The sequence below is a fragment of the Ictalurus furcatus genome, chromosome 1 (assembly GCF_023375685.1).
Source record: "Ictalurus furcatus strain D&B chromosome 1, Billie_1.0, whole genome shotgun sequence".
Lineage (NCBI taxonomy): Eukaryota > Metazoa > Chordata > Actinopteri > Siluriformes > Ictaluridae > Ictalurus > Ictalurus furcatus.
In genome coordinates this window covers 6,255,416-6,281,489 of record NC_071255.1, presented here as the reverse complement: position 1 = coordinate 6,281,489, position 26,074 = coordinate 6,255,416, and the positions used below count along the sequence as shown (strand labels likewise).

General features: G+C 38.0%; 1 protein-coding gene across 1 annotated transcript in view; it reads left to right on the top strand.

Annotated features, from left to right (window-relative positions):
* The first annotated feature begins 768 nt into the window (after window positions 1-768).
* dnah5l (dynein, axonemal, heavy chain 5 like) overlaps window positions 769-26,074 on the top strand; it is a 311,233-nt gene continuing 285,927 nt past the window's right edge. Inside the window, exons 1-15 of the mRNA XM_053621829.1 lie at window positions 769-1,342; window positions 1,736-1,884; window positions 2,049-2,330; window positions 3,832-3,914; window positions 4,052-4,240; window positions 4,440-4,514; window positions 4,605-4,703; window positions 7,400-7,471; window positions 7,558-7,659; window positions 7,889-8,075; window positions 15,487-15,652; window positions 19,095-19,188; window positions 19,285-19,383; window positions 20,442-20,623; window positions 25,014-25,133. Of these exons, the coding sequence (XP_053477804.1) occupies window positions 1,836-1,884; window positions 2,049-2,330; window positions 3,832-3,914; window positions 4,052-4,240; window positions 4,440-4,514; window positions 4,605-4,703; window positions 7,400-7,471; window positions 7,558-7,659; window positions 7,889-8,075; window positions 15,487-15,652; window positions 19,095-19,188; window positions 19,285-19,383; window positions 20,442-20,623; window positions 25,014-25,133 (1,799 nt within the window). The 5' untranslated portion in view covers window positions 769-1,342; window positions 1,736-1,835. The remainder of the gene's footprint in view (window positions 1,343-1,735; window positions 1,885-2,048; window positions 2,331-3,831; window positions 3,915-4,051; window positions 4,241-4,439; window positions 4,515-4,604; window positions 4,704-7,399; window positions 7,472-7,557; window positions 7,660-7,888; window positions 8,076-15,486; window positions 15,653-19,094; window positions 19,189-19,284; window positions 19,384-20,441; window positions 20,624-25,013; window positions 25,134-26,074) is intronic.

Sequence of the window (26,074 nt, the reverse complement as noted above, 5' to 3'; positions counted from 1 at the left end):
TAGCAGATCCTGTGATGAAATTATTGGGGTTCATGGAGACTTCTTTTTGCATCAGATGTTCTGCTCTTGGGTAACTTAATTAACATAAAATTAGATCATACTGAATGCATCTGAATCTAGGTCTGCTAAATATTAGACCTCTTATGTCTAATGCACTTATTGTAAATAAAAGTATAACTGATCAATTCATTTGCTTTTATAATTTCCTCCACTCTTTAAGAAAGGCTTTTTTTTTTTTTACTAGATTTTGGAACGCTGCTATGGGAATTTGTGATGACCTTTGACCTAGATCTGTCAAATTCTACAATGACAAAAGCCGTATACCAGTATAATGATTGCATGAGTAGATACTTAAGCCTACTACTTAGAATGCAGAGACTTTTAGTTAGTTTTAATGGCAAGTTATCAAACATGGCATTAAAACATGGTTTTCGGTCATTTTCGACAAAAGAATATAATACAAACATTTATGTAGCTAGTCAACACCTTGAGGATTTCAAAATTGTATCATGGATATTTTGTTTTATTAATGGCAAGAAAAGCCACATATTCTACTGTGTGTGTGTATGTGTGTGTGTGTGTATATATATATATATATATATATATATATATATATATATATATATATATATATATATATATATATATATAAATAATATGTATTTGTAGGTGGGTAGTAAAGTGCTACATTTACTTCATTATATTTACTCGAGTAACTTTTTGAAAAAAAAAAAAACTTTTAAGAGTAGGTTTAACTGGCCATACTCTTACTCAAGTTAATTTTTAATCACTGAAATGTACTTTTACTTCACTACATTCAGTGGCATTCCTCTGTTACTGTTAAATGTTAATGAACATATGTAGTTTTAATAATTAGTTTATATCACATATACTGAGGTCGCTGCAGTGGTCAACAATCACTCACTTTTTTAGTGGCTCAGTCCTGGAAAGGGGGAAGAAGCTAGCGTGGATTAGCATTCTGCACACACACATGCGCACGCACGTACGCACACACATGTCCGTGCACACACGTGCGCACACACGCACACACAAACATACTAACACCCACGAATACTCACTCTCTCTACACACACTTTCTCTTCTGTTCTGTTCATTGTCTGTTCTTTTGTTCTTTATTGTCTTGTTTAAATGCAGATGCTGACTAGTTTGTGTTGTTAACAACAGTCAACCATTGGGAAAATGTTTGTTTTTTGGTGTGTGTGTGTGTGTGAGAGAGAAAGAGAGAGAGAGAGAGAGAGAGAGCTTTTGTGTTGAAAATGACAGGTTCTGTGCTACTGTACCCATCCCAGGACTGGAACATGCTGCTTCATCTTGAACCCAGGTATATCAAATAAACAGAACAGACAGACTTTCAAGGAGAGATGTGACTTACAATTCTCCATGTAGTCTGAGATTCAGGATTTGCCCTTCATTTTAATCAGCTCCGAAGTAACTAGTAACTTGCTACTTGAGTAGTCTTCTCATTGGATACTTTATTACTCTTACTCAAGTAATTATTAACATTATTACTTTTACTGTTACTTGAGTAATTATTTTTATAAATACTTTTACTTGTACTTGAGTAAAATTTTTGTCTACTCTACCCACCTGTATATATTGTGTGTATATATAACAAACATAACATAATAGACATAAAATAGTTGATACATAGGCAACAATACTGTAATACAATACTTAAACTTATCAAACAAATACTATTGTTGTGGTGTTGTAGTTTCATTCTTTCACTTGACTAGGCAATAATTGACCCTAAGCAGTTACTATGGAAATAGTCAAACTTTGCCTGAGTGATATCAGCTGAATCCAGGCTCCCTATGTACAGACCTGTTGTGCTTCAAGACGGTACTCATAGGTATACGAAAGGTATTTTTTCAATTTGCATTTTAATTGTCCATAGTCCTCTGAAATATATTCTCTATAGCATATAGTATTGTGTTTTTTCTATGACTTCATTTTAATAATTTGTACTTCTGAATAAGATTATGACCTTGACCCTTAATAACTTTGAATGTCTGAATGTCCTGAAGGAATTATTTTTTTTCAGCATTATCTGGACATTAACACAGTAGGCAAGGTTCTCGTAAAGGTAAATGAAGAAGAAGAATCACTTACAATGGAAAATGACGATAAAGCAGTGGAAGGGTCTGGTGTAGCCCCAAAGAGAGTCTCTGAGTCTGGAGCTCAAGAATTCAAGAGGATGGAAACAGTAATGTCTGTTACAAATGAAATGAGGAGTCCAGATGGTCCAGCCTCAAACCCATCATATGATTTGGAGGAAGTAAAACCACCACTTATCAATACCCATCCAGGTATATAATATAAAATTAACTAATACACTGATTTATTCTCCTTTCTAAATGTTGTGCAATGGTAGATTGTGCCTGAAAAATGATCATGAAAACAATCATGATTTTAGTTTTTATGTTATCATCACAGTAAAAGTGGGGCAAAAAAAGGCAAAGTCTTAAGTGCAGACAGTGTGTCTATGATGTAGACAATGTACATTTCAATTTTAAGATATATTGCAAATTTTGGGCAAGGAAAATGGGGATTATGGAGCAGATAATATCTGCACATCAGAAATGTATGTGCACCAAGTTGACCTTGTTTCCCATGCAAAGGCTAAAAAAAGAAGAGAAATGTGTCTCCATTTTCCAGTAGTTAATTTTTTTGTCCTATAATTTTAAGTCTTTTGTGTTTTTTGAGATGTTGTTGGGCTGGAAATTTTGCAGATCAGCAGGTCACCGGGTCTCACTGGTGACCTGCTGTATCAAGCACAGTTGAAAAAGGTACATCTAAAACTATGGTGCTAGTTATGTTGCAAAACTTGAAACCTTATAGAACCTGTCTGAGAATGTGAGCATAACATAAATACCATAAAAATATCTATTTGTACAAGTTCTTACACTGGAAATAAAAGTACACTTCTTTTTTTATAATTTCTCATAAAATAAATTGTAAGTTCTCACATTGAGAATAGAAGTACAAATTGTATGCTCAGATCAGCTTCTACAATTACAATTTTTGCAACATAATTAATTGTCTCCATATAAAACACAAAATGTTCAAAACAAGATGCTAAACTGTATGCTGGATCACTGTGTGTTTTCAACCCTCAAATGCTGTTTTATGTGACAAAGTTTAAAAGTAACAAAGACTAATTTAATATTTAAAAAATGTAATTAAAATGAAATTTAAAGCCACTGAAAAGTAAAGATTATTAAATTCATTATGTTTAAATATATTGGGTTTAAAAACCACATGTCTGCATTTATTTATTTTTAATTAGCCTCCTTGAAATTCAGTTTTATTTCAGTGTTCAGATATTGACATTTTAAAGTTCTGACATTTAAAAAAAAAAAAATTAAGTATCTACCGCATTGGTAAGTAATGCCACATTGATGTAGTAATTTCATGCAAAAGGAGCTCTGACCAAGTATTGAGTGCATAAATTAACATACTTTTCAGAAGGTCGACATTTCTGTATTATAAATTCTTTATTCTAATATTTTAAGATATTGGATTTTTGATTTCCATGAGCTGTAAGCTGTAATCATCAAGATTAAAACAAAAAAATGAAATTGAAATATTTCACTTTATGTGTAATGAACCTAGAATGAATATATATCAAATTAAATTACGGAAAAAAATAACTCTTCCACAATATTCTACTTTTTTGAGAGCACCTGTATAATCAAAAATATTTTTTATTTGTGTGTTTGCAAATTCTGATTCAATAATTGAGCGTGTGTGTGTGTCAAAGCGAGTATCATTGTACTCATTTGTGGGGTTTTTTTTTATGTCTGATAGGTGTCAGTGGACATAGAAAAATAGGGGCTTCAAAGATTAAATCCACTCAAACAGGCATCTCCTCCCCCACAGCTATAACTGCAGTGAGTGTCAAAGATTTGACATTGCTGAATTAATTCCTGGACATGATGCATTGTAACTGCACACTGATGTAAACTACAGTACAACTCTGCTGGGTTCAGTCATTCATTCATTCATTCATTCATTCATTCATTCTCAGGTGGCTCGAAAATACTCTGTGGTACTATCTAATGAAGCAAGGAAGGAGATGGTTAAACAGGCTAGAGATTTGAAGGATGAGCGCAGAGCCATGCTAGACAACAGACACAAGTATCTCATTGTAAAGATTGCGGATAGGATCAGCCTGGGAGTGACGGAAGTAGAAGAGGCCCTTATTTCTGATGATAAGGTGGGCTAACCATTCATTTGCCATGTTGTTAGGGCATATCTCTTTGAATTAAATATATCATTTGTAACACGTCTAACTGTCTCGTTAATTAACTTCACTTTATTTTCTTCTTTTTTATTCTTTATTCCTGCTTATTTGTTTTAGAATCTTAGAAAACACAATACCGTAATTAATGCAATAACATGTTGTATCCTTACAGTTCAGCATGATTGAGGATTTCTTTTCAGCCTATGGATCCAGAAAATTGCTTTTCTACTATCAAGAAGTGCAGTTGGTAAATACTTTATTTCCTACTTTAGCCAAAAGTACAAGACACATATTCTAAAACTAATGAAAACAGAACCTAATATGTGTTTTGTTCCAGACTTGCATTCATTCCCATGGAAACTTATCCTCCTGTATGGACTCTCAGAGTGCAGTGTCTGGGCAGAAAAGATTGTTCATTACAAGTGGCAATGCAGAGGTAGAAATAGAGAATCTTTTTTTCTCTTTGTGGGTAATGAAATAGAAAAAAAACCCCCAATTGTTCTATTTTTCAATTTGGTACTTGTCAACAACAACCTTTCAAATGGTTACCTGGCCATTCAAATGGTTTGTGCCATTAAAATGAACATTGTATCTATTTCCCTTAATTAAAAATAACAAATATAATTTGGGCACTGACGTCACTCTCCACCACATGCCGTCCAAATCGCTCCAAACGAATCGGTTTTGTACGATTAAAACACAATGAGGTGGAGCGTGATGTTACCACTACCGAAAACATTCTTGTTATATCTAACGAAGGGAAATAATTAGTGTTTGTTTTAATGGCACAAACCAGCACAAACTGAGCACAAATGAATGGCACAGATTTGGAGTGATTTGAGCAACATGGGGAGTGGAGAGTGATGTCACACAGCCAAAAAAAACCCTAGCTCAAACACCAAACCAGCACAAATGTACATTTTTGCAGCACAAAACAACACAAACGAATGGCATAGTTTTGGTGATTATTTAATTTCATTGGGTGCCAACTTCAAAGATCAGCCTGAATTTGCACTTGCATGTACTGTGCATGCATGGCACAAATCTGCGACCAACCAGTATATCTGTAGCAAAAGAAGAATAAAAGTAGGAAGGCATATTAATAAACAACTTAAACTGGTGGTTATATCCAAGATTACTTAATAATTCCCAGATAAATAGATGTCATCCTAACATGTAATCTCACCCAAAACACAGTGAAAAGTACTTGTCCAATTTTGGTTCATGCTGAGTTCATCTAGATAATGAAAAATTACCTTTGTTCCAGAAACACTTCACAGCAGTACCACCTATAATTGCCTGATTTACTCTAACTTGGTAAAGAAATTAGCAAGGTGAAAAACTGAGGCCTGTTCTTTATTTGTGGGCTTCTGAGTTAGCTGGATTGCATTGTTGACAATTTGACATAATACTGGATTTTGTCATTCTCTGAAGCTGTTGTCAGAGTAGTTATGAAGACAGCAAGTCCGTAAACCCACACCTGCTCAGGTGCAGGCTTATTTAGCAGGCATTTAGAATCATTGTTTTGCTATCACAATTGTTATTGCAGGTCCTCATAATTAAAGCTTTCCATGGTTGGTTAATTTGTCTAAAGAAAGTTTACCCATGATTACTCATGAAGGATCTTACAGGTCGTGTAGCATTCATAGGTCTCTCCAGATATGGAGACTAATGACATTTTAAAAATGTTTTTAATAAGGCTATTAAAATGGACATTGAACTGTGCTGCATATCTTATTGAATTCTCAGGTGCATTTGAAAAATTGAATTTGGCTATTTGGGCCATATCTCCATTGATCTGAAATAATCTAGTAAGTCTGGTGTATGTCATCTTATCTTGGATTTATCAAGTGGCATACAAAGAATGGGCATCCGGACTGACTGCTGCTTGAGTAAAAACCCTTTGCTCCTGTGTTGGGTTCAGTGGGATCCTAGTCCCAATGCCCACATCTTATAGAAAGTCATGTCAACTATTTATTTATTCATACTACTCAGTGTTTTATTCTGTTGCGTCACAATGTGAATATGGATACATTTGGAAATATGCATATGTGTGTAAAAATAAGCCACCACATTATAGAGCATTATTTACTAAATTATGTTGCAAACTGATGGCATACAATAAACAATCACTTGGTAGGCCCTACAGTTTCCAATTAACAAATTTTCAGATTATTTGATGGTAAACGCAAAAAGAGCAAACACACAAATTAGACAGGAGTGTGACACAGTTGTCTTTTTTTATTTTTTTAAAAATAAAAATATATGATTGGCACTGCATTTTTCTCACCGGAGTACCTGGAGGAAACCCCCGCAGCACGGGGAGAACGTGCAAACTCCGCACACACAGGGCCACGGTGGGAATTGAACCCCCAACCCTGGAGGTGTGAGGCGAACGTGCTAACCACAGATCTAATAAAATATAAGCTACGTTCATGCTACAAAACTACCAGTAATATGTAAGGTGGCTACACAGAAGGCTGGAAGCAGCAAATATATATAAAATACTCTCATAAAAAGCAATGAAAAAATGTGAATTATCATGTTTTGTAATTCACATGCTTTTCTATTCCCTTTCTTTTTTTAACAGATATTTGTTACTTCCACCCTTCTGTAGTTTATTTATTTATTTTTTTTATGAATTAGAACATAGTGAGAAATAATGTCAATCAGTGCAGTGCTATTTTACTAAATTATGTGGTTAATAACTTTTTTTTTTTAAATCAAATCCATCAATTCAATTTTGTTTCACCCCTCACAGTTATAGCTTTATCTGTGTTTGAGTAAAGTCTGGCATTTGTCCACCCTTGAGGAGATACTGTCTTTATGTCTACATTTTATGGCAAATTATTAGCCTTTAAACAGCTTTGGTTCTCTAAAATTCACCAGATTCAGTTTACATGACGTCATAGAGCAACTCTTATGAAAATACAACTATACATAATAGAAAATCCTTATAAAACTTAAATCCTTAGATTTTGTATTTCAAATGCATGTATAAAATACTATTTATGTTGCTAAGCTCTTTCATCACAAAACATTTGTGATAACTAGATAATAATTTTGTCACTATTTGCATTATGTTGCTATGGGGCTTTGTTATCTCTGACAATGACTTAAAATCTCCTACAGAGACTGAGTGGCTTTTGTTTGTTTTTTCTCCGGAACACCGACAAGGCCATAACAACTACTAATGTATCACAGGTTAGTGGAACCCTTAATGGCAATGAAATGGTAATTTTGAAAAGTTGTATTGTTCCCCTGTCATTCAGAATAAATTTGCTCTGCAGGAGGTGAATTTTGGAATGCTGGATTGCACCAATGGAAACTTTTTACACAGTCTAGAGAGGTTTTTTACTCAAGTCACATATCCTGCACTCAGGTCACAAGAGGTATTTAATGCACAGACTTTGAAGATATGATCCATTAGATTGAGTAGGGCTGCATTTCATAAGTGTCACTAAGAGTCTTCTAAGTCATACGAATTATGTCTCTAAAAATTTCCCTCAATTCCAAAAACAATTTTCTTTCATTTAATTTTCCTTTGACTCAATGATAATTTATAAGTAAATATATTATTCAAAGTTATACTATCAATTTTTTGGTCACCCTCCATTCCAGGACTGGGGAGTCATGAAAGAGGGTCAGAGGGACTCTCATGTTCAGGAATTCCTGCTCTCCATTGACAAATTCGTCTGCAGTCTATCCTCAGCCAGCAAAAACTTGGACGACAGGTTTCAGCTTGACAACATGACATCTGTTTCAGAACTCGGGCACCTTCAGGAACCAGCAGATTACATCAATGCAGGTAAAAAAAAACAACTAAGGATTATCATTCAAAAATAGATATAGATTATAACAAGGTCATTGCTCAAGAGCTTGCATTAGCTTGCACTATGCTATACTAAGAATCAGATATGTTCACAAGTAAGTAAATGCAACTCCAAATCAAGACTTTACCCTAGAGTCAAAGTCAAGTCACAAGTAATTAAATTCAAGTCTTTCAGTCAACTCCTAAGTCAGCAGAATCTACACAAGGAGTATAGTAATGATAAAGGACAGTATTGTTCACAGTAAAGGCAAAAAACACATTTATATCAACAGTTGTATGTAAGATGCAACTGTGTTTTTAGAAATATTTTTACATTTACATTTATGACATTTGGCAGACATCCTTATCCAGAGAGACTTACATTGATGTCATTTTTTAAAAATACAACTTTGAGGTAGCAATTGAAGGTTAAGGGCCTTGCTCAAGGGCCCAAGTGTAATTTTTATAACACTTCTTTTCATAAAAGAAAAGTCTGAAAAAATATATTAAAAAATGCAACTTGAGACATTAAAAAGTCTACTGCTCATTTTTACACACATAAAGGAACATTATGGTCCAACATAACAATAGCTATTTTTGGTCCTGACATCTTTTAAAACTTTTTGTCTCCATACTCCTGTCAGCCAAGAACAAGAATCTCAGGATACAGTGGGCACAGTCTCACTTAAACTGGACAGTTGAAAACTGAAAAAAGACCAGGTGATTTTTTTTCCTAATCTACAACTATCCTATTTTAGTGAGACTGTGCCCACTGTAGCCTCAAATTCCTGTACTTGGCTGAGAGGAGTGGAACAGAATTGGAATCCAATATGGTCTTCTGCTGTTGTAGCCCATTCACCTCAAGATTTGCTGTTGCCTGTGTTCCGAGATGCTTTTTTGCTCACCACAGTTTTAAAGAGTGATTATTTGAGATACTAGGGGGCATGGTGTCTTAGTGGTTAGCACGTTTGCCTCACACCGCTAGGGTTGAGGGTTCCATTCCTGATCATTTTCCACAATAAATAAATGACCTGCTATGGTATCTGGCACCAAGATGTTAGCAGCAGATCCTTTAAGTCCTGTAAGTTGCAAAGTGGGCCTTCATGGATCGGACTTGTTGTCCAGAACATCCCACAGATTCTCAATCGGGTTGAGATCTGGGGAATTTGGAGGGCAAGTCAACACCTTGAACTCTTTGTCATGTTCCTCAAACCATTCCTGAACAATTTTTGCAATATGACAGGGTGCATTATCTTGCTGAAATGGGCCACTGCCGTTAGGGAATACTGTTGCCATGAAGGGATTTACTTGGTCTGCAAAAATGTTTAGTTAGGTGGTATGTGCCAGAGCCATATCACCCTGCATCTCTGGCCTGGTGTCCCACTGAAGCTAAACAGAATTGAACCTGGCCAGTACCTGGATGGGAGACCTACTGGAGAAAAATAAGGTTGCTGATAGAAGTGATATTTATGGAGGCCAGCAGGGGGTGCTCTCCCTGTGGTCTGTGTAGGCCCTAATGCCCCAGAATAGTGATGGGTACACTATACTGTAAAAACAGCACCATCTTTTGGATGAGATGAGGTCTTGACTCTCTGTGGTCATTAAAAAGTGTCTGTGGACACTTCTCATGAAGAGTAGGGGTGTAACCCCGGTGTCCTGGCGAAATTCCTCCATTGGCCCTTATCTATCATGGCCCCCTAATAATCTCCATCCCTGAATTGGCTACATCACTCTCTCCTCTCCACCAAGATCTGGTATGTGGTGGGCATTCTGATGCACTATGGCTGCTGTCGCATCATCCTGGTGGATGCTACACACTGGTGGTGGTCGAGGAAATTTCCCCCATACAATGTAAAGCACTCCGAGTGTCTAGAAAAGCGCTATATAAATGTAAGGAATTATTATTATTATTATTATTATTATTATTATTATTAAGTAACCGCCATATGAATGCCAGGACCCAAGGTTTCTCAGCAGAATATTGCCCAGAGCATCACACTGCCTCTGCCGGCTTATCTTCTTCTCATAGTGCATCCTGGTGCCATCTCTTCAGTAAGGTAAGTAACGCATATGCATCCGGCTGTCTGCATAATGTACAACAAAATGTTATTCATCAGACCAGGCCACCTTCTTCCAGTGCTCCATGGTCCAATGTAGGTGCTTTTGGTGGTGAACAGGGGCCAGCATGGGCACTCTGACCGGTCTGCAGCTACCCATACACAGCAAGCTGCAATACACTGTATTCTGACACCTGTCTGTCAAATCCAGCATTTTTCAGCAATTTGTGCTACAGTAGCTTTTCTGTGGAACTGGACCAGACAGGCTAACCTTTGCTCCCCAGGCCCATCAATGAGCCTTGGGCACGCATGACCCTGTCTCCCATTCACCGGTTGTCCTTCCTTGGACCACTTTTGGTAGCTCGCTCTTGCTCTCTCTCTCGCTCTGTCTCTCTCTCTCTATATATGTGTGTGTGTGTGTGTGTGTGTGTGTGTGTGTGTATATGTATGTATGTATGTATGTATGTATGTATGTATGTATGTATGTATGTATATGTATATGTATGTACGTATGTATGTATCTCTATATACATACATACACACACACACACAACCGCAAATACAAAAATTTTGGGACAGTATGGAAAATGCAAAGAAATTAAAAAAAAAAAGCAAAAATTTTATTTGAAAATTCAGTTCACCAATATTGCCATGACATTCATGTTCATGATCACTGTAAGTACTTCTGACCGCAACTGTGCGTGTGTGTGTGTGTGTGTGTGTGTATATGTATGTGTGTATATATATATATATATATATATATATATATATATATATATATATATATAATATATTATTAGGGATGCACCGAAATGAAAATTCTTGGCCGAAGCCGAAGCCGAATACCGAACACGTTTTTCCTGCTTTTTTGCATTTATTTTGCCATTTTTTTTCACCATTGCATAAATTATATAGTCAAAATGTGCTTTTTGCTATTTTGTCTTACTTTTCAAAGAAAAAAATCAATTACGAAAACTACAATTTCAAAATATTTATTTAACACTGAACATTTTTTTCATTCCAGCAGGCATAGGCTACCAACAAGGCACAATATGACTTTAAATAAATAAATGAGTAAAATAAAAATATTTTTATGTGGTCATCTTTGAACCCCCCTTGAATGTTGCGCCTATGTTACGCCTATAACTGACTGCTGACAGAATGGAACACTCTGTAGCCTACAACAAAAAAGTGCATAAAAAGTACATTGACAAGAGTGCAAAAAATGGTTCTATTCGGTTCTATACGGCTGATTATATTGTGGACATATACCGCTCGCGTCCCTGTACACCTCGCGGAGTATTATAGTAGATATAGTATAGTTAGATACGTTGTTAATGTTATGTTCCCTTAAATAAATACGTCTTTACCTGCTTCCGTACTCTACTCCCTTGTGTCTCGCGACATGACAGAATACTCCGGAACAGAAACAAAACAAACCCACGTGTCCACAGTAAACATCCGAAGAGCACGTGGCTTGTGCACGTAGCTCGTGCGTGTGCGCGCCCCCTCATCGAGGTTGTGACATTAGCGCGTCTCACTCTGGTTGCTAGGCTATTTGGTCGCGTCATCAAAAACGTCATTGTTCGGTCAAATTTATTCGGCCTTTTCACTTATTCGGCCGAACACCGAAAATGCTTTTTTTTTTTGCTATTTTCGGCCGAATAATTTCGGTTGCCGAACATTCGGTGCATTCCTAATAAATAAATAAATAAATAAAATACACACACTTTGGATTTAAATAGGCAAATACTTAAGAGTCTATGACGGGATCATTATTGCTGTGATTATTATGTTTCCAGCATATGTTAAAGTTCTTTTAACCTTAATTTTAAAACACACCATCGTGTGTAGCTTTTCATTTCTTAAACAACCATGTAGGAAGACGTATCATGGCCATATTCTAGGATGACAAAGCCAAGATTCATCAGGCTCAAATTGTGAAAGAATGGTTGGAAGGCAGCATGAAGAATCATTTTCACACATGAATTGGCACATCTAAGTCCAGACCTTAAATTCATTGAAAGTCTTTGGGATGTGCTGGAGTAGACTTTACAGATTGCTCGACTCTTGCATTGTCAGTACAAGATCTTGACCAAAAATTTATACACCTCATGATGGAAATATATACACACACATACATACATACATACATATGTATACATGTATACGTGTGTGTGTGTGTGTGTGTATGTATATGTATATATATATATTACACTTCTACATAAATAGTGGTTATTCCACCCATGATCTTTCTGCTATAGCCATCAATTACTGTGTGTAACTCCAGATATGTCCAGCTTTTCGTTTTGGTCTAAATTGAGTTTGTGTCCTGTATAAGCAGCATGGTAGGGTATGGGGGAAATTATACAAGAATTACAATCATGTTTGAATTATTTGTCCAGTATTTGTTAATAGCAGTAGGCCTGGTAGGCAACAGATGTAATGCCAACTTACAGGTCGCTAGTTCAAATGTTGCGGTAGCAGCAATTTAGTGGTGTGTGTATTAATAATACTATTTTAGTAACATGCCTGGGATTTTTCAGTGTTGTTTTGTTGTATATAGACTAATAAGGATTAATAATAATGATAATAGTTTGATTTCCCCTTGTCGCCAAATAACCGGTTATCAACATACGACCGTGGATTGGTCCTGCCTAGAGTGGTGGAACAAATTAATTGGAACACAATATGGGCTACAGCAGACTATAAGCCTATATCAGTTCTCAGCGGCACTGGTTCAAGCAGTGGTTTTTAAGCAGAGTCAGAAGCAGATCTTTGCTACTTCATTTAACAGTCATTGTGATCAAAATAAGATGTGCGATGTACAGTGTGCTGCACAACACTGGCAGCACCTGTGTGCGCTACAGTAGGCTACTGTGTAATCGGATCTGTTTAAGCCTGCTGTCCGACAGTGTATGTTGTTAAGCCATCTTCTGAGTCAATTACACATCAATGATCATTATTCACATGGAAATATTTTCTTTGCACTAAAAATGATTTATAAGAATCAAAGCGAAAACATTAAAATGTAGCCATGCATACCGTATCATGAGAAAAAGATGTCCCAAAAGCATTCACTGCTGATATACAGTTAGCTACATATTTTAAACTTCTGGATAATGATTTCCTGTAATTAATTAATTCAATTCATGAGAGTTGCATTTGGTAGGGATCTGTCCCGCCCACGGTCCACCTGTAAATGACAATGACTGGATCCTAGAACCGTGATGCATACAGCTTTGTCAAGATAACACCACAAGTCACATATTTTAACGTACATATTATGTTAAAATTGCATTATATTTTATTACTTATTTCTTGTACTGCTGTTGATACAGCAATCTCCAGCTGAGTGTCAGAAACGTCCCGTCTCAGACAATGACTGACACAAAATCATCTTACACTCCTCGCCTAACACCAAGTTGAGACAGGTGCTCTGCAATGTCCGTGTTTATTTTGTGTTTTAAAATCATGCCAGAAATCACCTCTCTGTATGGTTCCAGAGACATGGCTCTTCTCATTCAACATTGGGAAAAACATTATTTCTGGGTTCTATTTTGGCCTTAGAAAACCGGTAAAATATTTTCTTTTCCATACTAATTTGTGAATGTTTTAAATGTTTAATAAAGGTGCAAAAATTCATAAACAAAAATATGATAATATATCAATATTTATTTTTCAAAATTTGGTATACAACATTGCGTTTTAAAAATACAACAACCGTTCATTTATCGTCTTTCATTTATGGATTAAAAAAGAAAAAATTATTGGACTCAAAAGTACACGGACCGAAAACACATTATTAAAACCTTATTTGATGTTTTATTTTGTGGATTTTATTTATTCTTGAAAATATACTCATTTAAAATCTGGTGACTGCAACACACTCCAAAAAAGTTGGGACAGGTGACTGTTTACCACTATGTAACATTTTCTTTTAATAACACTTATTAAACGGGAAATGGTAGCTCAGCGATTAAGATGTTAGACTTCTGATCGGAAGGGTGAGAGTTCAAATCCCAGCACTGCCAAGCTGCCACTTTTGGGCCCTTGAGCAAGGCCCCTAACCCTCAACTGCTCAGTTGTATAAATGAGATAATTGTAAGTCGCTCTGGATGAGGGCGTCTGCCAAATGCTGTAATTTAATGTAAACGTTTGGGCACTGAAGGCACCAGTTAGTTAAGTTTAGCGAGTGGATTGTTTCCCCATTCATCCATTATGCATTTCTTCAGCTGCGCAAATGTACGGGGGCCTTTGTTGCCTAATTTTGCACTTCATAATGCGCCACACATTCTCAGTTGGTCAGGACTGCAGACAGGTCGGGACTGCAGGCAGGCCATGCTACTACCCGTACTCTGTTTACGCAACCATGCGCTTGTAATCTGGGTAGAATTTGGTTTGGTGTTGTCCTGCTCTGGATGACAGCATATGTTGCTCCAAAATGTGTACATATCTTTCTGCATTAATGGTGCCCTCACAGATGTGCAAGACGTGCAAATAAAAATTATTTTTCTGTAACTTTCACACAAACCATATCCGGCTAATCATGGAAAAATGTATTGTCCACATGTTACTTTTGATGAGTCCAAGTCAGTTTGGGAGTCATAAAGGATGAGTTGCAAGTCAAGTCTATTTTTATGCGACTTAATTGTGACTCGGACTAGAGTCGCAAGCTCGAGTGCCCATCTCTGCTAGATATATTTGTGTACCTCCTTTTCATGATAATCTGAAAACAGTGGGCCTCATTTATCAACCTAGATTTTTTTCATTTAGTAGTCCTTTCATATTTCTAGCTCTCTGTGTGCTTTACATTTTATGGCGTTTTCTGGGTGTCTCTAAATGCAAATAAGCAGTGTTGAGAACATGCATTGCACGTAATGAGTAATTCGCATTCATTAACATGGCAAACACTCGCAAGTATGAGGAAAACCAAAAGTTTTGTCTGGTGGAATCTGTTTCGGTTTGTCTTACCCAAACGTTTACACACAACTTTACTAAAAAATTATAAGTGAGGCCCAATTGTTTGTATTCATAAATTCTAATTAATATGTATACTGTATGTGATTTTGTGAAACCTAATGCTAAAATGAAGATAAACTCTTGACACCAAGAGGAGGGGATTTTTAACTGTTTTGCAAGAGTTTCCTATAGCATTCATCAACCCTCTCTGAAAAATCTAAATCTGTTACCTGTCAATACTGTCAGTCCTTACCTTTTATAAAGAGAATATTGGAAGATGGTAGCATAACTATTTTAGATAATTTTAGATAATTTTTTAAAGAAAATTAAGTTTCCAATTAATATAAAAATGTATAGTTGTGTATATCCTTCATGTATGTCATCCTTAGCAAGTAACTCTGAGCTGGTAGAAAGTCTGGAGGTGGTGCTGTTGCACTGGACCAAACAGATAGAGCAGGTGCTCACTGAGAGTGAACAGATGAGGAAAGAGGCAGATAACATCGGGCCTTCGGTGGAACTGGAGCACTGGAAAAAACGAATGAGCACCTTTAACAGGTAGGTGATCAAAATTTGTTTATTATGTAATTTTTGTTTGAGTTAATTCGGCCGCTTGATTAAGATAGTCAGTACGTTTACATGGACAACAACAATCCAATATTAACCCGATTAAGACAATATTCTGGTTAAATAACTAGCATGTAAACAGCTATTTTTAATGACCTTAATCCAACTAAAGTCATACTCGAAGTAAACACAAATCAAATTAAGACAGAGGAAGTAAGGAAGTAAAGAAGTAAGTCCTCTTGGACAAAGGGGCCATAGAACATGTTCCCCGAGGGAAGGAGGATTTGACAGCCATTATTTCCTGGTCCATGAAAAAAGATGGGAGTATGAGGCCAATTTTAGATTTGCGTCATCTGAACTGTACTGTTCGGACATACAGGTTCAAGATGCTGACGCCCAAACTTATCATTCCACAAAATCAGTTTGAGGACTGGTTTGTAATGATAGATCTAAAAGATGCATATTTCCACATAGAAATATTGCCCAGTCACAGGAGGTTCCTGAGGTTTGCGTTTGGAGGCGACGCATAACAATATCGGGTTCTTCCCTTTGGGCTAGCTTTATCCCCTCGCACCTTCACAAAGTGCATGGATGTCATTCTGGCGCCATTGCAACTCCAGGCCATCCATGTACTAAACTACATGGACGACTGGTTAATTCTAGCATGATTCAGGTAACTGGCGATTCAATATAGAGATGTTGTCCTCACCCACATGAAGTGCTTGGGGTTCAGGTTGAACCTCAGAAAAATATGCTTTCTCCAGTGCAGAGGACAACATTTCTAGAGGTTATAAGGCTTCTACTACGATGAGGGTGTTTCTATCACCAACATGCTTAGGGCCAAGCAAGATAAATCTGAATCTCTGCATTCCCTCTAGTCTCTACGAGAGACTCTTGGGGCTTATGGCAGCAGCAGCCAACGTCATACCGTTGAGCCTATTGCACAGGAGACAGTTTCAGTGGTGGCTGAAAAGTTGGGGGTTTCGTCCGAGGACAAAATCTCTGAAAGTAATCAGTGTCACGTGGCGATGCCTACGTGCTCTGAGAATTTGTCCCTGGTTTCTAGCCTTGGGTCATACTCTAGGGGTGTCTCCTTATCGCAAAATGGTAATGACAGACACCTCCCTCACGGGCTGGGGTGTGGTTTTAGACAGCTGTCCAGCTCACGGTATCTGGATCGGCCCTCGTTTGGAGTGCCAAATAAATCAGCTAGAAATGTGGGCCATATTTTTAGCACTGAAATTCTTTCTTCCTCAATTGAGAGGTCACCGGTGGTCTCCTATATTGACCACCAGGGAGGATTGTGTTCGTGCCCCCTGTTCAGGCAGGCGCAACTAATTCTTCTCTAGGCAGAGGGAAAGTTTTTGTCAGTGAGTGCAATGCACATTCTGGGCAACTAGAATGTGGGGGCAGACATCCTGTTGAGGCAGGGGCTGAGACCCAGGGATTGGTGGCTCCATCCACAAGTGGTTGAGTCCATATGGCGGAGGTTCCACCAAGAGGAAGTGGATGTGTTCACCTCCGAGGAGACAACACACTGTCCGCTGTGGTTCGCCCTTACTTCTCCCACACTATTAGGGCTGGATGCCATGGTGCACATGTGGCCGAGGTCACATCTATATGCTTTTTCCCCCTGATCGCTCTGCTCCCACAAGTTCTAGCGAGAGTTTGCCACCTTATTGGTCAGCTTGAATATGGTTCTCAGAGATAATATCCCTGCTAGACGGCACTCCTTTGGAGATTCCCATTTGCAGGGATCTACTGTCTCAAGCCGGAGGGCTGATTTATCACCCTCAGCCGGAACTATGGAAACTGTGGGTCTGACCCCTGAGGGGCACTAGCTCATAGATTCTGGTCTCACAACTGAGGTTGTAGAGACCATGTTGAACGCTAGAGCGCCCTGCATGAGGAAATTGTATGCGCGCAAGTGGCAACGTTTTGTCTCATGGTGTGAGGAACGTCAGCTAGACCCAGTGTACCGTACAATAACTACAGTCCTGAAGTTCTTACAAGGACATTTCTCAGCAGGGTTGGCTCCTTCTACAATCAGGGTCTACATGGGCATCATTTTGGCCAGCCACGCCCCTATTGATGAAGCCCCTGTGGGGAAATATCCTCTAACTTCGAGGTTTATGCTTGGTGTCAGGCGGCTGAGGCCCATCTGCAGACCACACATACCTTCCTGGGACCTTTCTGTGGTCCTGGAAGATCTGTCAAGTGCCCCATTTGAGCCCTTAGAGTCAGCTGAGAAGTTTCTGACACTAAAGGTAGCTCTTCTGCTGGCCCTGATATCTCTCAAACAAGTAGGAGATCTACAAGCTCTCTCTGTTGCCCCTTCCTGCCTTGATTTTACCCCTGGATTAGTCAAGGCCTTCCTGTATCCTGGGCCAGATTATATTCCTAAAGTGCCTACATCTGCTACCCAGCCAGTAGTGTTGCAGGCTTTCTGCCCTCCTTTGTTCCTTACACCGGAACAAGGGAAGTTGCACCCACTGTGTCCAGTAAGGGCTCTCTGTATTTATGTCCACTGCTCTGGCCAGTGGTGTAAGTCGGAGCAGTTGCTGGTCTGCTTTGGTGGCGTCAGTAGAGGTGATGCTGTGTCAAAGCAGCGCATCTCTAATTGGATAGTGGAAGCAATCTATCGCTTATGAGGTGCGAGGTCTCAACTACGCGTCTGGGCATAAGGGCTCATTCCACTAGGGGTGTCGCCTCCTCGAAGGCTTTGTCCAAAGGGGTATCCTTACAGGATGTGTCTGCTGCGGCGGGGTGGTCTATGCCGCACACATTCATTCGATATTTCAGCCTGGATATACATTCTGCCCCGGCTCAAGTGTCTTGCAGTGACCCTTGGGCTCAGATCTTTTTGAACAGGCCATGCCCTCAGCATGACTGAGTGGGTATTCTCGTTCCCACAGCATTGAGCACACGCAACGTCAAGTTCCCTTTGAAAGGGAACAGGGTTACATGCATAACCCAGACATTTTTCATCAAAGCAAAACATGATTTTTGCTAACACAAGAATTATCTGGCTGCACTGGGAGCTCCACACAGCCTTTGGCCATGTTTTTCTTTCCCAACAAGCTGCAGTGGGGATAGAGCGAAGGGGCACTGAGCAGTGTCTGTAAAATTACTGACATGAGACCCATACAAATCTTCTGGTCTGGAGTGAAATGCATTTGCAGTTTTGCAGGTTTTTTCAGGACCATAATACACTTGTCTTTAGGCCATGGTTAAACCATTATTTTTGGTAATCTTCTGCCTATTTTCCATGTAAGGATTTTTTAAAATCAACTATTACACCTTTAAGTACTTGATGGTATAAATCCACAAATTTCAGCAATGTGAAACTATGGTGGTATAAATTAACCTACTGCAGATTTTTGATAGGATTTTAAAAGTTATATAACATTACTTGAATATGTTGTGTTGACAGTATTTTGGATGAAATAAAACGACCCCAAGTGAAGAAAGTTATTGGAGTTCTGCAGGTGGCAAAGTCGAAGACCCTGAGTAAATGGAAAGAAATGGTTTGTTCACATAATCATTGCACAGATTATGTTTATTTTTAAATATAAAATTGAACAGAAATTAAGGGGTTTGTAATACAGAGTTATTTTATGTAGGATGAAAATGTCACATTTGTAGCTAATGAAGCCAAAGATACTGTGAAATATCTATACACATTAGAAAAATTCTTCAAGACACTTGGAAAATGCACCCCGGTAAGTTTCAAATCTGTAAATTCTTATTAGCAATACTACAACTATTATGTAAATTATATTAATCATGTAAATAAGTTTTGTAATTCTTTAAGATATAGAAAATCACACTGAGGGCCAAATGTATTAAGCTGTTTTCACCCAATTTTTAGGCTTAATTAGGATGCATTCAGTGCAAAAAGCTTTGCGAGTTATGTAAGAAACTGATGTACGAGCGTAAATGGGAGTTATTGGGCACTTCTTTCCTTCCCACTTTTCAGTAGGAATTTGGCACGAAAGTAGGAAGTTGGCACAAAAAGTGAAGTGAAAAATGTTACAGTTCTGTTCAGTGCACTACATAAAATTTATATATATATATATATATATATATATATATAAATATATATATATATATATGTATATGTATATACAATATTTCTTTAAAAAAATTATTCTCATAATCACTATTTGCTTATGGCAAAATGTGTAATAATACAACACTATTTAAGACACGTGTGAAAGAAGTATTTAAAAAAACACTTTTTTAATACTGCTTCTTCACCGGAAGCTTGTGTGCAGATGTGTGCTATGGCAACCCTAGTCACAGCATGTACACCAATAACTGGTATGTCAAATTCCTCACAATTGTTGAAGAAATACAACACACTAAACAGCACTTTTGTGACAGCCTGTACTCTTTTTATTAGAGTAAAACCAATTGGCATATCAGCCCTACACTTTGGTTGCTTGTTTTGATGTGGGAAACTTCATTAAAAAACAAAGAAAGAAACAAAAAAAAACCTTAGTGCAATTTATACATCTCTTTCTTGCTTAGCCTGCATGTCATCTTTTGTCCAAAGGACTTATGTCCTTTGCAACTCTTGCAAAGGACATAAGTAGGCTTCCTCAGACACAGTTATAGTGATCAGTGTTTTGTGCTGCACCTCCTCATGTATGTACATCTGGCCCTGAGGTCTTAACTTCAGATTTCTAGTTGTATATCTTGGCATTTTAATGACTTCTTTGTAAAATACTGTTGTGGGTTTTTATACCTTTTTAACCTATTTCTGTTGCTTTTTCAGAAGAATATGTTGGTGCATATTCCTAGTTTACTGAACAGCATTCTTCTGATCCAAAATGTGTCCCATTCCTACAATACTTCTGAGCATATGACCTCCATCTTTGTGAAGGTTACTAATCAAATGGTCAACACTTGCAAGGGATACCTCTGCCAGGGAGTGACCAAAATCTGGGACTTAGACAGGTGAGCATCATTTAGTGTACATAAAATTTTTAAAAATCTTATCCTACTTGGTTGAATTTCAGGGATGATAGATAAGACACATAGGGCCATATACAGAGTTGGCAATTTAAGCTCAAAAGATATGTCTATTTATCAAGGGAAAGTTCATATTCAAAGTTGCATTACAGGGTGAGGTCAGGGTTAGAATCACGCATGAACAATTTTTTCAGCAAACTCCACCCTGTGCATACAACTTCCATGCAACTGTCTGTAGTAGCACCTGGGGTCTGAATACGAATGTATGCAATTTTGATATTCGTCACTCTGTGCCGTTTCAAAGTTTAGTTAAGCTCATGGACTGATGATACAAAAATTTAACACATCAGTAACACATCAGTCACACCACAAATGTAACAACAACACTATTCCAAAAAACTATTTGAGGCCAATATTAAATACAAAATATATGAAAATATTAATTTATAGTATGACCCTTTTATTGTCAAAAACAGTGTTTGACAAAGAACTTTTTTTGCCCAGAGAATATTGGATAAGACAGTATCTTAATCTGATAATTTTTTTATTGAGGGCAGGTTATGTCTTTGGTTACATTGCCGTGTGTGTTTGTTTTGGTTTCAGTCCGGTCTCCACCTGTGTCATGTCATTGGTTGCTCCCTAATGTGTCTTATTGTCATATAACAGCAAACCCGCTACGCCGTTTCCCAAAAAACACCTCAGCCTAAAAACATGTTCGCCACGGACTACAACTCCCAATCCAACACACAGACACAATCTCCCTTGCTGGAACACTAATCATGCACACCTGTTGCCAATCACACACTCACACACACCCTTTAAAAGAGACTGTTTGTCTATGCAGACTTTGCAAAAGTATATGCTCAGTTGCTTTTGTCTCTGTGTATACCAAGCTGTTCATGTTATTGATTATCTAGTTTTGATTCTGTTTTTGTCTGAGTCTCCATTACATGACACTTGTTCATTCACACCTGTTTCAAGTTTCCCCTTTGTTTAGATTGTGTAGTGGAGAGCAGGGCACAACCTAACACTTTTTGTTTTCTCAAGTTTGTGGAAATATACTTAAGGTTCAAAGCATTTTTCTTTTTTTTTTTTACAATAATTTTACAAATGTCTGGTACAAATATTTGATCTTATTTTATGAATAAAACATATACTATTTTTTCATTAATTAACCAGAAAGAAAAGAAGTGAAATGTTAGAACATGCCCCATAGTTGGGGCATGTTGCAACATGACCTCTGACTGATTATGCATAAATCATTAACATCTACATGAAGAACTATCTTAGCAAACCTATGCTTGCCTAATACCATAAGGTAACCTGAAATGTATGGTGGCCTGGTTCCCAATATACAGCTAACTACAACTTCAGGTTTCCCACTAAAGGCCTCAGTAATTTCATGTATTGTAAAATAGCGTCTCCAGGCTTTACAGCAGGTGTGCTACTGAGCAGGTGTGCCACTTAAATAGGAGACTCCACAATTTGTACAGGTATAATTACTACTAATGATGGAGGAAAAATACCCAAACACCTGGCAACACATTGAGGATGGATGGTCATGGTTGGCCATACCAAAAATTTGAGGAGGTCCTTTATTTATCATTGCTTGCTAATGGAGGATTTTAGACAAATAGGCACAGTTTTTACTGATGTTTTTTCTTTGCAGTCTTTTGTTTTCCTGATATAATTTTTTATTTTATTTTTAATAATGTTTTTTACACAATGAAAAGTTTCATGATGCACTATATGGACAAAAATATGTGGACACCTAACCATCACACCCATATGTGCTTTTTGAACATCCCATTCCAGATTTAGTTTTCCATTTGCTCTTGTAATAATTTCCTATTTTTCGCTAGATTTTAGAATGTGGCTGTGGGGAATTATGCCCATTCAACCACAAGAGCATTAATAAGGTTAGGCGCCGATGCTGGTTGAGAAGGCCTGGTACACAGTCATCATTCTTATTCATCCCAAAGGTGTTCAGTAGGGTTGAGTCACAGCATACATAAGACATTTGAGATGATTGTGTACTTCCAACTTTGTGCTAACAGTTTGGGGAAGGCCTATATATGACTGTGAAGGTCAGGTGTCCACATACTTTAGGCCAGCTGTGTCAAACTCAATCGCACAGGGGGCCAAAACTCAAATCACACTTTAGGTCGCGGGCCGAACAGGATAAACATTTATTGAACATACTAAAACTTAAAGTTTTTTGAACATAAATATGAATCGAAACATACAGGATACAATATTATTCCAAAATAAATAAACTTTAAATAACTTAAAAAATATTGCTCTCCATAAAAATATCTACTGTCAAAATTATACAAATTCAAAATATGAACATGCTGCAAAAAAACCTGAAAATATAAATAAAAATTGTGCTTTTAAGTAAAAGTTAAAATAATAACAAATCAAAACATTTCATTTTCTTTGCACTTATGCCATTATGTCAGAGCTGCATGCTTGGCATCTTTTCTTGGCAACAAGTTCATTTATGTTTGGGGTAAGGTTCTGTGTTGTGGAGATTCTCAGGATGGACTGCAGGTGTTCATCAGTGTGACGACTCCTGTGTGATGTTTTGTTAGTCTTCATCACAGAGAACAGCTTCTCACACAGATAGGTGCTACCAAACATGCACAAGGTTCGAGCCGCATGTAGACGGAGCTGGGACATTGCATCAGGAATGAAGTGAGTGAACTGTGCAGGCCCCACAGTGTCGTACTTTGTCTTTAGTGTCCCATTACACTGCAGCTCTATCAGCTCCATCTGAATCTGTACAGGTGCAGTTTCCACGTCGACGGCAAATGGGTTGTGAAGCAGCTCGAAATTACTTTTCTGTGCTTCAAAGTCACCAAAGCGCCGTGCGAACTCAGTGCGAAGTGCGCTCAGTTTATCAGCAAAGTGTGCATTTGGGAACACCGTGGCGCTGACTTGGTTCAACATTACTTGGCAACAGGGAAAGTGAGACAAGTTGCATTGGTGCATTTGTGTCTCGCATAAGCGCAGCTTCACTTGAAATGCCTTCACTGCATCATACATATCAGTGATCATGCGGTCCCGTCCCTGGAGCTGAAGGTTTAAGACGCTGAGATGACTAGTTATGTCAGCCAGAAACGCCAACTTGCATTTCCACTTTTCATCCCGCAGAAGTGTGGAGTCTTTTCCTTTACTGTCCAAGAACTGACAGATTTCCTTGCCCAACTCAAAAACTCTATTGAGAACTTTTCCCGACTTAGCCACCGCACCTCTGTGTGATAAGGCAAGTCACCAAACTCAGAATCTATTTCCCACATAAAAGACTGAAATTGGCGGTGATTTAACCCTTTGGCTCTGATAAAGTTTACGGCTTGCGTTACAGTGCTCATTACATGTTCCATTTTTAGGACTTTACCGATAAAGAAATTCCTGGTGTATGCTGTCAACTCACCAGTACAGTTCTCCTGCATTTTTAACCGTATCCTTCCCACTAGTCCACTTTTTTCACCGCACATCGCCGGTGCTCCATGTGTTATAAGTCCAACAAGTTTGTCCCAAGGCAGTTTCATATCAGTTACACTTTGACATACGTTTTCAAAAATGTCTTTTCCTGTCGTTGTCTCGTTGCACTATCAGTCATGTCAGTACTTTCATCCACAGCAAGGGAGTATGCAACAAAGTCTTTGCCTCTTTCGATCAACTGTGTTTTGAAATCAGTGGCCATCTCACAAACCCGATCAGCAACCGTATTTCTGATAAGGCTTACATTTGCAAACACCTGCTTTTTGTCTGGACACAAGACGTTGCACACTTTCATTATGCAGCTCTTCAGAAACTCTCCCTCGGTAAATGGCCGGGCTGATTTGGCTATCTCCTCTGCCACAATAAAGCCTGCTTTCACAGCAGCTTCACTTTGTGATTTTGCCTTGGTGAAAAACGTCTGCTGTGATGTAAGATTCCTCTTCAACTCTTCGACCTTCTGTAGCTTCTGCTCTGCATTCAGGTTTTTCAACTTGTCCTGATGTTTTGTCTCATAGTGCCGTTTTAGATTATATTCCTTAAATACAGCCACATTAGCTCCACAAAGAAGACACACAGGTTTACCAGCAATGTCAGTAAACATGTACCCAGCCTCCCACCGGTTTTGAAAGGCTCTGTTTTCAGAATCAACTTTTCTCTTGGCCATTGTTAAGGGCTAGCTTAACTTGAAATTAGGGTTTTATACATCAACGGACACTTGATCGATCTGACGCAATCTTGGCCTTGAGTTTGACACATCTGCTTTAGGCCATATAGTGAATACTCTAAGAGCTTCTATACTGTTGTAAGTACAACAAATATGATGACATAATTTGGGTATGTAATTGTTCTATATTAATTTGCTTGTTAGGAAGGAAATGCTTAAGAGAATCAGCGAATGTTTGCAGCTGAACCAGCAGTACCGGCAGTGCTTCCAAAAAATATGGGAAGAACTCCAGCAAAACCCCTCTGAACGAAAGTTTGAATTTAGGTATCTACAATAATTGCAATTTTAAAAAAAAAATGGACTGAGAAAAGATCTACACTTGCCATTAATGACATCCAACACATTTGGGTACAAGTTATTATATTATAGATTTAAATTAAAATGCCTTAATTTTTTGGCCATCAATCTACACACAATAATCAATAATGATAAAGCAAATGCAAGTTTTTAGACTTTTTTTGGCAACTTTATTACAAATAAAACAACTAATTTAATAATTTATTAGTATTGAGGCCCTTTATTTAGTACTTTGCAGAAGCACCTTTGGCAGCAACTACAGCTTCCAGTCTTCTTCGTTAAGCCTCTACAGACTTCAGATCAGGTCTTTAGGTCACTTGACAGATGTTCTATGGGGTCCACTCAAGGACATTTAGGAGTCCCTAAATGTCCTTGAGTGGACCCCATAGAACATCTGTCAAGTGACCTGAAGACCTGATCTGAAGCCACTCCAGAGTTGTCTTGGCTGTATACCCTACTTTGGGTCTTGTTGAAAGTTGTGCCCCAGTCTGATATGTGCACTCTGGAGCAGTTTTCCTTCAAGGATCTCTCTGTATTTGGCTGCATCCATCCTGCTCCCAATTGTGACCGGTATCCTGTATCTGCTGCTGAGAAGCACCCACACAGCATGATGCTGGCACCACCTGAAATCACTATGGTGTTAGCCAGTTGATGAGCAGTACCTGGTTTTTGCCAGAAATAGCTTGGAGTTCAGTTTGAAGAGTTCGGCTGTTGCTTCATCAGACAAGATAATCGATGTCTTCATGCTCTGAGTCCTTTAAGTGGGAACATTCAAAGCTTTGAAAATGGTTTTGTACCCTTGCTCAGGTCTACGTCTCAATGCAATTTGATTGCAGAGGTCTGTGGCTTGTTTTTTTTTTTTTTGTCAGACATGCACTATGAATTGTGGGACCTTATACACACAGGCG